This window comes from Dendropsophus ebraccatus, chromosome 15 (assembly GCF_027789765.1).
Source record: "Dendropsophus ebraccatus isolate aDenEbr1 chromosome 15, aDenEbr1.pat, whole genome shotgun sequence".
Lineage (NCBI taxonomy): Eukaryota > Metazoa > Chordata > Amphibia > Anura > Hylidae > Dendropsophus > Dendropsophus ebraccatus.
The window spans coordinates 40,460,949-40,475,204 of NC_091468.1; the positions used below are offsets into that span (position 1 = coordinate 40,460,949).

Below are 14,256 nucleotides of genomic sequence, written 5' to 3' on the forward strand. Positions count from 1 at the left end.
GTCAGCCAATGACCGTTCACCTGCCACTAGAGGCAAAAAATGTTCTTTGCCTTCTTTCACATCCCGGCAATTCTACAGCAAAAAGATGGTTGTATGTCTCAGGAAAAATGGCTGCCAGAGCAGCGCTCGTCCCTATTCTATGCTACGGCGTTTCATAGAGTTATAACAGAACACGGCCATGTTGTTGGAGACCAAATTGGAGACAGTGTAGCAAACTAAACGCAGTTAGGTTAGGTCCTTTTTGTTTCTATAGCAACCAAACAGCGCGTCCTGTCGATAGGCTGTCGATCTGCGTGTTAATAACGTCGCTGTTATTTCCTACTTATCAGTGAACAGGTGAGGAGGCAGAGAAGAGGTAACGATGGCTTAGTTATAATAGCGCAGCGCTGTTTGCTGCTGGGACTTGTTGTTCATTGCTAATTAGTGACATGTCAGGGAATTCTATGTGTCGCTTTTATTTCCATTCACAATCTGGTGGTTGCAACATTAGGGAAATACAATACACAATGTATTAACCCTTAGAGGACCGGGACAATTCGCATTTTTGGGTTTTCGTTTTTTTCCTCCTTGTGCTTAAAAGGCCATAGCACTTACATTATTTCACCTAGAGACCCACATGAGCCCTTATTTTTGCGCCACTAATTGTACTTTGCAATGACAGGCTGAATTTTTGCATAAAGTACACTGCGAAAGCAGGAAAAAATTCAATGTGTGGTGAAATAGAAAAAAAAACAAAACTTTTTTTTTTATTTGGGGGAACTGTGTTTTTACGCCGTTCGCCCTGGGGTAAAACTGACTTGTTTTGCATGTTCCTCAAGTCGTTACGATTACAACGATATATGACATGTATAACTTTCATTGTATCTGATGGCCTAAAAAATTCTAACCATTGTTAACAAATATATGTTCCTTAAAATCTCTCCATTCCCAGGCTTATAACGCTTTTATCCTTTGGTCTATGGGGCTGTGTCAGGTGTCATTTTTTTGCGACATGATCGGTACCTTGATTGCGCATATGCAACTTTTTCATCGCCTTTAATGTGACCAATTTTTTGCGCTTACGCCGTCTACCGTGCGAGATCAGGAATGTGATAAATTAATAGTTCGGGCGATTACGCACGCGGCGATACCAAACATGTTTATTTATTTATATTTATAACATGGGAAAAGGGGGGTGATTCAAACTTTTATTAGGGGAGGGGGCTTTTTTTTATTAATAATAACACTGTTTGGGGTTTTTTTTTAACACTTCTACTAGAAGCCCCGCTGGGGTTAAGGTTATTCCCCCTGGGGGACTTCTAGTATATACACACTGATCTCTCATTGAGATCTATTCAGTATAGATATACAGCATAGATCAATGAGATAAGCACTGGATTGCTTTCGGCTGCTGCAGCCGAAAACAGTTGAGTGCCGAGCCGGGATGAGCACCATTACGGTGCCAGATGGCCAGGGCCAGATGTAAGGATCGCCCCTCCGTGACTGTGTCGCGCCGGGGGGATCCGCCCACTAGACACCAGGGAATAGGCTGCAATGAAGTCTTCAGATACAGCTGTCAACTTTGGCATCTGAATCCTTAATTAGCGGGTGTGGCAATTGGACCGTGCCCGCTAATAGCCGCGGTCCCGGCCTACATGCAGCACCCGGGATCGCGGTGGTTCTGAACTCCCTCTAGGCGACCGCTGCATGTACAGGTACGCCCAGGGTTGTCTAGGGGTTAAAGGGGTTGTCCAGCGAAATTCTTTTTCTTTCATATCAACTGGTGTCAGATAGTTATATAGATTTGTAATTTACTTCTATTAAAAAAATCTCATGTCTCCCCATACTTATCAGCTGCTGTATGTCCTGCAGGAAGTTTTGTTTTATTTTCAGTCTGACACAGTACTCTCTGCTGACATCTCTGGCCAAGACAGGAACTGTCCAGAGCAGTAGAGTTTTTCTATGGGGATTCATAGAAAACCAAGACAGAGTTCCAGTCTCGGCCAGAGATGTCAGCAGAGAGCACTGTGTCAGACTGAAAATTAAACAACATTTTCTGCATGACATACAGCAGCTGATAAGTATGGGAAGACGAGATTTTTTAATAGAAGTAAATTACAAGTCTGTATAAATTTATGATATCAGTTGATTTGAAAGAAAACAAATTGTCACTGGACAACCCCTTTAATCTACTATATGCCATCCATACTGTCATCATGTATCTCACGCTGTGTTCTTTCTCCTGCATTGTGCAGCTTTCATCTCCTCCAGGATGCCTGTGCTGACCTCAGAGAGTGGGACAATTGAAGCAGTGACGGTCCGGAGGACAGAGTCTCTGGATGTCCATGGCATCTCCAAGCTTACAAGCACCATCACGCAGCGAGTGTTTGGAAATGTGAACGTCATATATTTACTGTAAGTCACAAGATGTCGGGTCAGTTTCTGCTCTCTTCCCTTTTTACACCTTTATATTTCATTAAACATTCCTGGTGAACCTTTCTGCGGTCTGATTATTTCCATATTAGAGGACTGGATAGCCCCCATCTCTAGGTGCTGCTAAAGGGGCCCTTCATAGGAAAATAATTGGCTCTTATCAATTGGTGTGAGAAAGTTTTACCGATTTGTAAATTACTTCTATTCAAAAATCTCAATCCTTCCAGTACTTATCAGCTGCTGTATGTCCTGCAGGAAGTGGTGTATTCTTTCCAGTCTTACCCAGTGCTCTCTACTGCCATCTCTGTTTGTAACAGGAACTGTCCAGAGCAGTTACAAATCCCCATAGAAAACCCCTCCTGCCCTGGACAATTCCTGTTATGGACAGAGGTGGCAGCAGAGAGCACTGTGTCAGATTTCATTGTGTAGTGACTGTACCAGGTTAGTGCAACTCAGCGTCATTCACTTCAACGGGAGCTGAGCTGCAGTAACCCAGCATGGCTACTACACAATATACGTAGCTGCCTGCTTCTGCCATTGTTTTGTCTCCATTTACTGTGGCACCAGAGCTGCAGCAGTCAGGTGATCAGAGGGGGTTACTGCATGTTGGAACCTGAGCAATTAAATATCGTTGGCCTATTCTGAGGCCATCAGTGACGGTGTTCTGGAGAACCCCTTTAAAGGGGTTATCTCTCAGACAGAGGTGGCAGCAGGGAGAATTGTGTTAGACTGAAAAGAATACAACATTTCCTGCAGGACATACAGCAGCTGATAAGTATGAGACTTGAGATTTTTAAATAAAAGTAATAACTTTTTTGAAACCAGTTGATTTGAAAGAAAAAGATTTTTGCTGGACAACCCCTTTAAACATGCAATCTCATTGAACATGCATAATTATGGGCCAGACAGGGAAAACATCTATATACTGTATATGGCCAGCTGCTTTATACTTGCTCTGACGAATGGGAAACACTCATCATGCTACAGTATATTACATCTTTAATACAGTCATTATCACTACTGCTGTCCACCTTTTAACCGCTTGTAGTGTAGCGCTCATTTCTAGTAAAAAATATTGCTGTGTCATATTATGCCATTTATGTTGAAATATCACATGGCTCTGTTCACATCTGTTGTTTTGCTAAATAATCTGAACAGAACAATAAAAATAAGGGCTGTGCCTAATCTGCAGCATGCTGGACACCCATGGCACCCAGATTCCAGTATGGTGTTATGGAGTCTTCTAAAAAATGCCTACATGTAGGGATGCATGATTTTGTCGCTAATTCAGTAATACCTTGGTGTTGGAACACTTTGGAGCTTGAACTGTTTAGTATTTTAACGGAAATTTACCCGAAAGTAGCATTCAGAGCTCAAAATTTGCTTAATATTTGAGCGATTTTTGCAAGGTTGGATGGTGGGTTGTACCTGGTGACTTTAGCATTGGTGAGGCTTCACATACAGTACAGCACGGTATACGACTGCTGTAGTGCATATACAGTGCAGTAGTAGTACAGTCAGTGCACCACCATCTCTCATCCTGTACTGTATAAGACTGCTGGAGTGCATATACAGTACAGTAGTAGTACAGTCAGTGCACCACTATCTCCCATCCTGTACTGTATAAGACTGCTGGAATGCATATACAGTGCAGTAGTAGTAGAGTCAGTGCACCACCATCTCCCATCCTGTACAGTGCTGTATAAGACTGCTGGAGTGCATATACAGTACAGTAGTAGTAGTACAGGCAGTGCACCACCATCTCCCATCCTGTACAGTGCTGTATAAGACTGCTGGAGTGCATATACGGTACAGTAGTAGTACAGTCAGTGCACCATCTCCCATGCTGTACAGTACTATATAAGACTGCTGGAGTGCATATACAGTACAGTAGTAGTACAGTCAGTGCACCACCATCTCCCATCCTGTACTATATAAGACTGCTGGAGTGCATATACAGTACAGTAGTAGTACAGTCAGTGCACCACCATCTCCCATCCTGTACAGTGCTGTATAAGACTGCTGGAGTGCATATACAGTACAGTAGTAGTAGTACAGGCAGTGCACCACCATCTCCCATCCTGTACAGTGCTGTATAAGACTGCTGGAGTGCATATACAGTACAGTAGTAGTACAGTCAGTGCACCATCTCCCATGCTGTACAGTACTATATAAGACTGCTGGAGTGCATATACAGTACAGTAGTAGTACAGTCAGTGCACCACCATCTCCCATCCTGTACTATATAAGACTGCTGGAGTGCATATACAGTACAGTAGTAGTACAGTCAGTGCACCACCATCTCCCATCCTGTACTATATAAGACTGCTGGAGTGCATATACAGTACAGTAGTAGTACAGTCAGTGCACCACCATCTCCCATCCTGTACTGTATAAGACTGCTGGAGTGCATATACAGTACAGTAGTAGTACAGTCAGTGCACCTCAATCTCCCATTCTGTACAGTACTGTATAAGACTGCTGTAGTGCATATACAGTACAGTAGTAGTAGAGTCAGTGCACCACCATCTCCCATCCTGTACAGTACTGTATAAGATTGCTGGAGTGCATATACAGTACAGTAGTAGTACAGTCAGTGCATCATCATCTCCCATCCTGTACAGTGCTGTATAAGACTGCTGGAGTGCATATACAGTACAGTAGTAGTACAGTCAGTGCACCACCATCTCCCATCCTGTACAGTACTGTATAAGACTGCTAGAGTGCATATACAGTACAGTAGTAGTACAGTCAGTGCACCACCATCTCCCATCCTGTACAGTACTGTATAAGACTGCTGGAGTGCATATACAGTACAGTAGTAGTACAGTCAGTGCACCACCATCTCCCATCCTGTACAGTGCTGTATAAGACTGCTGGAGTGCATATACAGTACAGTAGTAGTACAGTCAGTGCACCACCATCTCCCATCCTGTACAGTACTGTATAAGACTGCTGTAGTGCATATACAGTACAGTAGTAGTAGAGTCAGTGCACCACCATCTCCCATCCTGTACAGTACTGTATAAGATTGCTGGAGTGCATATACAGTACAGTAGTAGTAGAGTCAGTGCACCACCATCTCCCATCCTGTACAGTACTGTATAAGACTGCTGGAGTGCATATACAGTACAGTAGTAGTACAGTCAGTGCACCACCATCTCCCATCCCTTACAGTGCTGTATAAGACTGCTGGAGTGCATATACAGTACAGTAGTAGTACAGTCAGTGCACCACCATCGCCCATCCTGTACAGTACTGTATAAGACTGCTGGAGTGCATATACAGTGCAGTAGTAGTACAGTCAGTGCACCACCATCTCCCATCCTGTACAGTACTATATAAGACTGCTGGAGTGCATATACAGTACAGTAGTAGTACAGTCAGTGCACCACCATCTCCCATCCTGTACAGTACTGTATAAGACTGCTGTAGTGCATATACAGTACAGTAGTAGTACAGTCAGTGCACCACCATCTCCCATCCCTTACAGTGCTGTATAAGACTGCTGGAGTGCATATACAGTACAGTAGTAGTACAGTCAGTGCACCACCATCTCCCATCCTGTACAGTACTGTATAAGACTGCTGGAGTGCATATACAGTACAGTAGTAGTACAGTAGTGCACCACCATCTCCCATCCTGTACAGTACTGTATAAGATTGCTGGAGTGCATATACAGTACAGTAGTAGTAGTAGAGTCAATGCACCCCTATATCCCATAATGTACTGTATAGGACTGCTGGAATGCATATACAGCACAGTAGTAGTACAGTTAGTGCACCACCATCTCTTATACTTTACAGTGCTAGGATGTGGGGGCACTATACAGTAAAGAGGGAGGAGTTAGTGACTACTGTTCTGTAATGACTGCTCGGTTCTCAAACTGCCTTCCAGAACAAATTAAGTTCGAGAACCAAGGTACCACTGTACTTGCAAAATCAAGTGGTCTCTGGCCACCTCATTTTGATTATGGAATCCCTAAGCAGAATGCAGGCTGCCCATTATGGCAATCTCTATTATGTCTGTGCAGCTACCAGCTATGTAGTTTTGAGATGTCTTGATCAGTTTTGAATGTGCATTTAAATCTTTTGGAGTATACTATACCATCCTGTACAGTATATACATTTATTTACAAATTATTATTTATATGTGTTATCTGTATACAGTTTCACACATTATATTGGATTGCATATGAAAAGGTCTATTTTTTTCAGTGAAAAATCCAACCTGGCGGTGACCATCAGTGATGACAAGAACGATGTTGTTGCTCATGCTGCTTTCCTGGACTATCCAAGCTGGGATGTGACAGACCAAGCAGAATGGGAAGACTGGATGTATAAAAACTATGAAGAGATTGACAAATGCACAGTGAGTATAATCATAATGTGCTAAGGCGAACAGTGGTCACTCAACTTACAAAGGCCCCAGGTTACAATATTTACAACATACAATGGTCCTTTCTGGACTGTTGTAACTTGAGACCAAACTCAACATACAACATACAATGCTACGGACAGTCAGGATCTGCAGAACATGTGAATAACTAGATCATCGACTAATGCCATTTTAATGGTAAAACCTCAGTATTACTGAAGGGAATGCACTGGTTGGTTATATTCACGCATAGGGAAGATTTATCAAAGGGTATAAAATATACATTGGTATAAAGTGTCCACAGCAACCAATCACAGCTCAGCTTTCAGCTCCGGTCAAATGAAAGCGGAGCTGTGATTGGTTGCTGTGGCCAGTTTGCACCAGTCTAAATTTTACACCCTTTGATAAATCTGGCCCATAGTGTTTTGGCCATTGTTTATATCAGTATTTTGGTCAGTATTTGTAGCCAAAGTCAGGAGTGGAACAAACAGAAAAAAACTATATTGGAAAGATGGTCACATTTTCCATGTTTTCAACCACTCCTGATTTTGAGTGAAAAAATATTGACTAAAATACATACATTGGGTCCAGTGGTCTAGTGACGCCACCCTGCAGTACAGTGTGATACTACATGTCCTGTACTGCTGTGTGTGTCTAGTATCTCTTCTCTACAGTACATTGTGATAGTACATGTCCTGTGCTGCTCTGTACCTGGGCCAGGATGAGTTGCTCCCTTGGTCACCAGGTGAGGGCGGCTTCATTTTATTCTTCTGGGACCCTGCGTGATCTGTTCAAGACCCTGAAAACATTCCAGTCCTGTAGCAGTGGCGATGTGTAACAGCAGCTCAGCTCCCATTCTAGTTAATAGGGGCTGTTTTGTATCAGCAGCAGGATCATCACATTAGTTTTATAAGACGCACTTTGGGAGGAAAAAAGTCTCTTATAAAGCGAAAAATACGGTAGAATCTGCTTTTTTATCATAATTTTTTCTCATTTTGGGATGACATTTTGTGGACTTCAAAACCAATTACCAGTTTTCCGAAGAGTTTTAAACACGTAGTGTGACATGTATAGTCTTGAAGTGGTCATACAAACTTAAAGGAAATTCCTCATGACAACCATACAGCTCCACGGAAAATGTTGACACCAAGATATTTTATACTACGCTATATTACATATTACAATAATAATTATTTATGTTAAAGCATAACAGTCATTTCAAGCAATGTTTTATGAAGGGTTTAAGAGCAGGTAAGGACAGACTTTCAGCTCCACTTAAAGGAGAAATCTACCCATAAAAAACAACTCAATTCACCTCTCCCTGTGCTGAATTGCAGCTCCGTTACCCCACCAGGCTCTGGGAACTCAACCAGAGCCGACAATGCGACCTGGTTGATTGACTGGCCGCTGCAGTCAATGATTGGCTGAGCGGCCAGCAGGGACCGGCATTTTCCCTTGAGTCGTGACATCATCACAACTTGGGGGGAAAATGTTTTCCGGCAGTGGTCCCGGGGCCGGTCACGTGGTGAATGGCAGGCACGGGGAGAGGTAAGTAAGTAGCAAATGTGTGTTTTTTAAACGTCTAGATCATCAAAAAATTATTTTAAATTAACTGGGGCCAGAAAGTTCCAGAGATTTGTAATTTACTTCTATTAAAAAATTATTTCTATAAGAATTTGCTACTGCTTTCAAAAATCAGTTCCTGAGATGGACAGAGATGGCAGCAGAGAGCACTGTGTCAGACTGGAAAGAATACACTACTTCCTGCTGGACATGCAGCAGTTGATAAGTACTGGAAGACTTGAGATTTTTTATTGGTAGTAAATTACAAATCTCTGGCACTTTCTAGCACCAATTGGTTTGTAAGAAAATTATCCCTAAACTATCCCTTTAAGGCAAAGGATTACAGTAGCCGTACAAGCCAGCCGTATTACTGACTGATTTGTGATTTTCTACATTTCAGCCTTTGAACACCTTATTTTTACATCTTTTTGTGTCAAAAGATGAATTTTCATTGGAGAGCATCAAAGAGATTGTGAGGTGAGACAAATGATTTCTTACCTGTATTTATCCATGACACATCACAGGAAACCCTTCATCTCTTTCATGCTGCCTGTACCATCACTCAGGCAGCTTCTCCACACCCCAGCAGCCTTGATTGTCAGTGTTCTTCCTGTTTGGACATAAGGAAGGATCTCACAATCAGGGTTGGCGGGATAGGACTGAGCCGATGGGAACCACCTTGCTGACTTTATGTTCAGGCAGCATGAAAGTAACGACAGATTGACAGATTCTCTTAAAAGAATCACGTATGTATATATACAGTGGTGCCTTGGATTACGAGCACAATTCGTTCCGGGGCCATGCTTGTAATCCAAATCCACTCTTAAACCAAAGTAAATTTTCCCATAAGAAATCACTAATATGCAGACAATTGGTTCCACACCCCAAAATAATGATTTATTATTCTGAATAACATGTAAAACAGATGAAACATTGATAAACAGCAGAATATGTGATATTATAAGTTACTGTACAGTAATGGAGAGGATGGGAAACATAAGGGCGGACAGAGACTGCAGGGAGCATGAAGGAATGAGCAGGACAGATGTGGTAACCCTTCTCTCCTCTGTCCGGGGAGAGAAGGGTTACAGCTGTGGAGAGATTACCTCCACAGTCCTGTCCCCTTATGTAAGCCCCAGCCTGAAGTGGATCTGCCATGATTTGGAAGGTGAGGGAGACTTCGTGGGTCAGAGTACAGGACTGTAGACCCCGCTATGCAGACCATGCCCCTCCCCCACTCCTCCTCCCACCCAGTACCGGCAGCTCTTAAACCAAAGCAATGCTCTTAAACCAAGTCACAATTTTGAAAAACTGTAAGCTCTTAAACCAAAATGCTCTTAAACCAAGTTACTCTTAAACCAAGGTACCACTGTATATATATATATATATATATATATTCGTGCTGCATGTTTCCTTTGAAAGTTTGTGAACGTAAGACTTGGTTCACACCAAGGTTGTGTGTATATATATATATATATATATATATATATATATATATATATATAATAGTAGTATCAGGGTTCCAGCCTCTTCATACTGAGCCTTCACATCATTCTTTGCACTGTCTCATAATTCACCTTTTATGTTATCCCCATGTGTATACACTTAACAGAATACATTGTTCAGCTTTTGCATACTGCGAGTCCTATGGGAGAGGAACATCTGTTGCAATGTTTGCTTTTGCGTTGCATTCAGAGCACTTCTTCCTATCATTTATTACAGCGCATTGTATTGTTACGTTTAGTCTTCTCAGAGAGAGCAAGCATTGTCAATGTCATTCTTTTTTATTTATTTTTAACAAATACATTACTGCAAAAACAAGGGTACACCAAAGATTACATATACAGACAAGGCTTACCTACAGGCTGGGATCACACTAGCATAATACAGGTGCATTTTGTGTCTGTGTTATAGATGGAAGTCCCAGAGCTGACAGTTCAGGTCATCAGACCCATGATCGGGCTCAGACATGCAATCATACTATAGATTCATATTATATAAGTATAAACCCAGCCTAAGAGAGAGCAAACAGCCTTATATTTCTTATATAAATGGCATGCACTTGCTAATAACACAGGAGCAATGGATGATGTCCCTAATGCAGTTAATGTACCGTGTCAGGCGTTTTTTTTTTTTTTTTTTTGCTTTTTTTGAAGTCTTAACACTTTGTCGCTTTGTTGCGTTTATTTTGCAGAGCCGTGTTTAATGCAGTTGCAGATCTACATTTTATATGTCTGATCACTCCACACAAAGTTGCTTTAAGTAAGTCTGAAGAATTACATAAATATTAGATTTAAAAGTTTTTAAAGGGGCTTCAATCCCCCCTAAATTATAGTGATTAATACATAGATGAAAAGACACTGATACAAATCTGTAATGTTATTTGTGCATCCAAATAGTGAGGGAATGCAAGTGAGTAGAGAGAAAAAATTATTCAGAATCTGCATCTTTTTACCACGTTCTGCAGCCATTATGCTGTCAGTGTATCAATGTATAGAGAAAATTACATTTTCTTTCATAAAATTATATTACAAAGTTATGTAACTTTATGAATAAAATGTAAAATAAAATTATTTATTTGCCGGAATACCCCTTTATCTCCATGATGACAGCCTCATCTAGCCAGTCATTTGTCATGGCCTTCTGAACCTCTATGGCTGCCATAACAGATCTACTAATATGCATGCTGTAGACAAACAGTACTAGTCGATCACTTAGTTAAAGGGAACCTGTCACCATGAAAATGCTATCTAAGCTTATCAGCGTCATGTTACAGAGCAGGAGGAGCTGAGAAGATTGATATGCTAAATCTTTTCCCATAAAGATGTATAACTTGTAATTTATTGACTGAAATTCCTTAAGTGACACTGTCCGCTGGACTCCTTAAAGGAGTTATTCAGCATTAGAAAAATGTTGCCACTTTCTTCCAGAGACAGCACCACTCTTGTCTCCAGTTTGAGTGCAGGTTTTGCAACTCAATTCCATTGAAGTGAATGGAAGTTAATTGCAAAATGTTTGAAAAGTGGGTTTGGGGGTCGATGACAGGACGCCCCGGTGTTATCACTTTCTCATATTGACAGTTGCTTGGCGCCTAACATGCGCATTACGTCTCATCTTGGTCCTTTTGGATTTTACGCTGTTACTCTATTGTCCTTTCTCATTGTGTTTTTTCACGGGGCTGAGTCCCCTTCGCTGACCTGCCTATGGTGTTTGTTAAATAAACGAATTTATATGCTCCGTTGTTCCTGCTCTATAACGTGATGGGGATAGATTAGATAGCGTTGTCTTTGTAACAGGTTCCCTTTAACAGATGAGTGCAATACATATGTAATGCATTGATCTGTAAAAGTATTCAAATAATGCTGGGAGTACTTGGAAGGTTGAATTATATATATAATGTAGAATAATGTACAGCATTAAAGCAGGCAATAAGCAATAGGTCATTTTCAGATGATAGATTCTCTGTAAGGAGAAATATTGTGACAGTGGTGGGAAGCCATCCTGCTGACATTGCTGATTTGTTCTTTTCTTGCTGGCTTTAATTTATTTTCCATTTTTATACGATCAGCTCCGGCTTTAGCGTCTGTATTTGAGCCTGTCAGGAACGCTCCAGGATCAAGAATTACTGAGGATTTTTCTATGTACATTTGTCACAGGCACAGGCACTGCCCCCAGATGCATATCCGGAAAGCCAGGTATCTCAATCATTGTCTAAAAATTAAAAGTTTCCTGGATGAATAAAGAGGTTTTGTGCCTGATTTATAGAATGACTTGTCGCGTTCATTGCTTGTGCACTGCTAGAGATCCATTCTTATTTCTTTGGAAATAAGTGAGGCCGCGGCTCCAGGTCTGCTCCACAGCTGGATACATTGGCCCTAGGCCATGCTTACTTGAAACGTGGCCCATAAAATGGCTATTTGTGAGAAAATGAAGGCACAGACAGCATTTATAAGGGTATCATGGACATCTGTACACCTATATAGGAATGGGTATTGTAAAGTTCATACATTACAAAACTGAGTCTTTGTGAGATTTTCACCACTAGAGGTCGCTGTAGCACTTTATATAATTCGTCCCATCAGCTCGGGAAACCAAGCAGATACCTTCCTGATATAATGTGACAGAGGAAAGTCAACGCCAATGAGTGCAATAGAGCTGTTATATTGAGTATTAATGGCGTACCTTGTTTTCTCCTTAGAAAGCGCTCAGTGGTCAGAATTCAGTGAAATAATTTTTTTTTTTTTTTATAAGTTAAATAATTTAGTCTTAGCTAATAACCATAGCTTTTAGTTTTTATGAAGTGTGTCCATTTTTCAAGAGATACATAGTAATATTTAAAAAAATATATATCCTTTTCTCTCTGTGTCCTACATTTTGTTGTTTAATGCAAGTGTTTTTGTGAATTGAGTTTTGTAATACAATAAAACACAATTTCAGAAATGTAGAGAATGATAGAAAGATTTTGGGTGCCATGCATTCACTGGTCCATTCGATGCCAGTATTTAAACATACCCGTCCCAGAAGTCAGATTGTCCGACACAGTACAATGCTGACCCCCCTCCAGAATATACTCCTAAGATGGTTAATACATAGTAGAAACTTGTACAGACTACCAAGAACCATTGGTGCTATGATTCAGACTTCAATAAGAAAACCTCTAGCACGTTCAGGTTCTGACAAACCTGTGCATGTGGCATTTGATTACCGGCGTCCGGCTGCCTGGAAAACATGGATACAGCCATAGGGCCTTATTACACCAAAAGATGTCTGACAGATTATCTGACAGATTTTTTCAGCCAAAGTCAGGAAGGGACTATAAACAGAGAACAGGTCGTAAAGATCAGACTGAGATTTCTCCTCTTTTCAAATCCGTTCCTGGCTTTGGCCGAAAAATCTGTATCTGTCAGACATCTTTTGGTGTAATAGGGCCTATAGGCTGGGTTTACACGCTTTAGGACACCGGTCGTTCTGTGACCCAGCCATGTCACAGAATGGCCAGTGTCAGTGAAGATCATTCCGGATTAACTTTTTTTGTGCTGAATTGGCCGCACTTCATGGGGCTCCGGCCACACTTTCCATTGTGTGCTATGGTGAATTGGGATGCAGAGACACACGGATGCACCCGCATCCCAATTCACCATAGCACACAATGGTAAGTGCGGCTGGAGCCCTATGAATAACACCTGAAAAAAACTGACATGTCAGTTTTTCGTGTGGCCGCTAGGTATCCCAGCCGGAGTGTATACTATGGGAGGCATTTATTAAGTCCAGCGTTTTTTACGCCGGACGTAAAAATGCCCCCGCAGCTCCGGCGCTACGGAGATTTATGTAGAGGCGGACTGCCTCTACATAAATCCCGTGCGCGCCGTTGCGCACCGCCGAAAACCTACGCCAGCTGAGGACTGGAGTAGGTTTTCGGCGTACATTTTGGCGGAACGGATGATAAATCGCGCGGACTCTGAGTCCGCGCCCTCCGTTCCGCCCACTCTCCACCCCTTTTCCGCCCCCTGGCGTACTCGGCGGAAAGTGCCGATTTGCGAATATTTTATTCGCAAATCCGCCATTTTTGCTTAAAAAAAGACGCAAATCGGCACTTTCCGCCGAAAATCATCCATTCGCCGGATGATACATGTGGCCCTATGTGTATACACTCCGGCTGGGATCCCATTGACTGCAGTGCAACATAAATTTTCTATTAATCACAGCCGTTGTTGCCGACTTTCAACAACGGATGTGATTAATAGAAAATTTATGTTGCACTACCGTGATTTATAGAAAATATACGTTGTGTGAACATAGCCATAGGCTGTATCCATGTTTCTCAAGACTCCCTAGGACTGCATCCAACTTCTTCAGCCGCTGGTAATAAAATGCCACAAACTTGGGCTCGGACAAACCTAAACG

General features: G+C 41.8%; 1 protein-coding gene across 2 annotated transcripts in view; it reads left to right on the forward strand.

Moving 5' to 3' along the window:
- CFAP61 (cilia and flagella associated protein 61) overlaps positions 1-14,256 on the forward strand; it is a 210,914-nt gene continuing 196,658 nt past the window's right edge. Inside the window, exons 1-6 of one of the 2 annotated variants that reach the window (XM_069954188.1) lie at positions 1-355; positions 2,235-2,394; positions 6,630-6,783; positions 8,753-8,829; positions 10,547-10,614; positions 11,921-12,047. In XM_069954188.1, coding sequence (XP_069810289.1) covers positions 2,252-2,394; positions 6,630-6,783; positions 8,753-8,829; positions 10,547-10,614; positions 11,921-12,047 — 569 coding nt within the window. In that variant the 5' untranslated portion in view covers positions 1-355; positions 2,235-2,251. The remainder of the gene's footprint in view (positions 356-2,234; positions 2,395-6,629; positions 6,784-8,752; positions 8,830-10,546; positions 10,615-11,920; positions 12,048-14,256) is intronic. The other variant, XM_069954187.1, reaches the window with a different exon arrangement.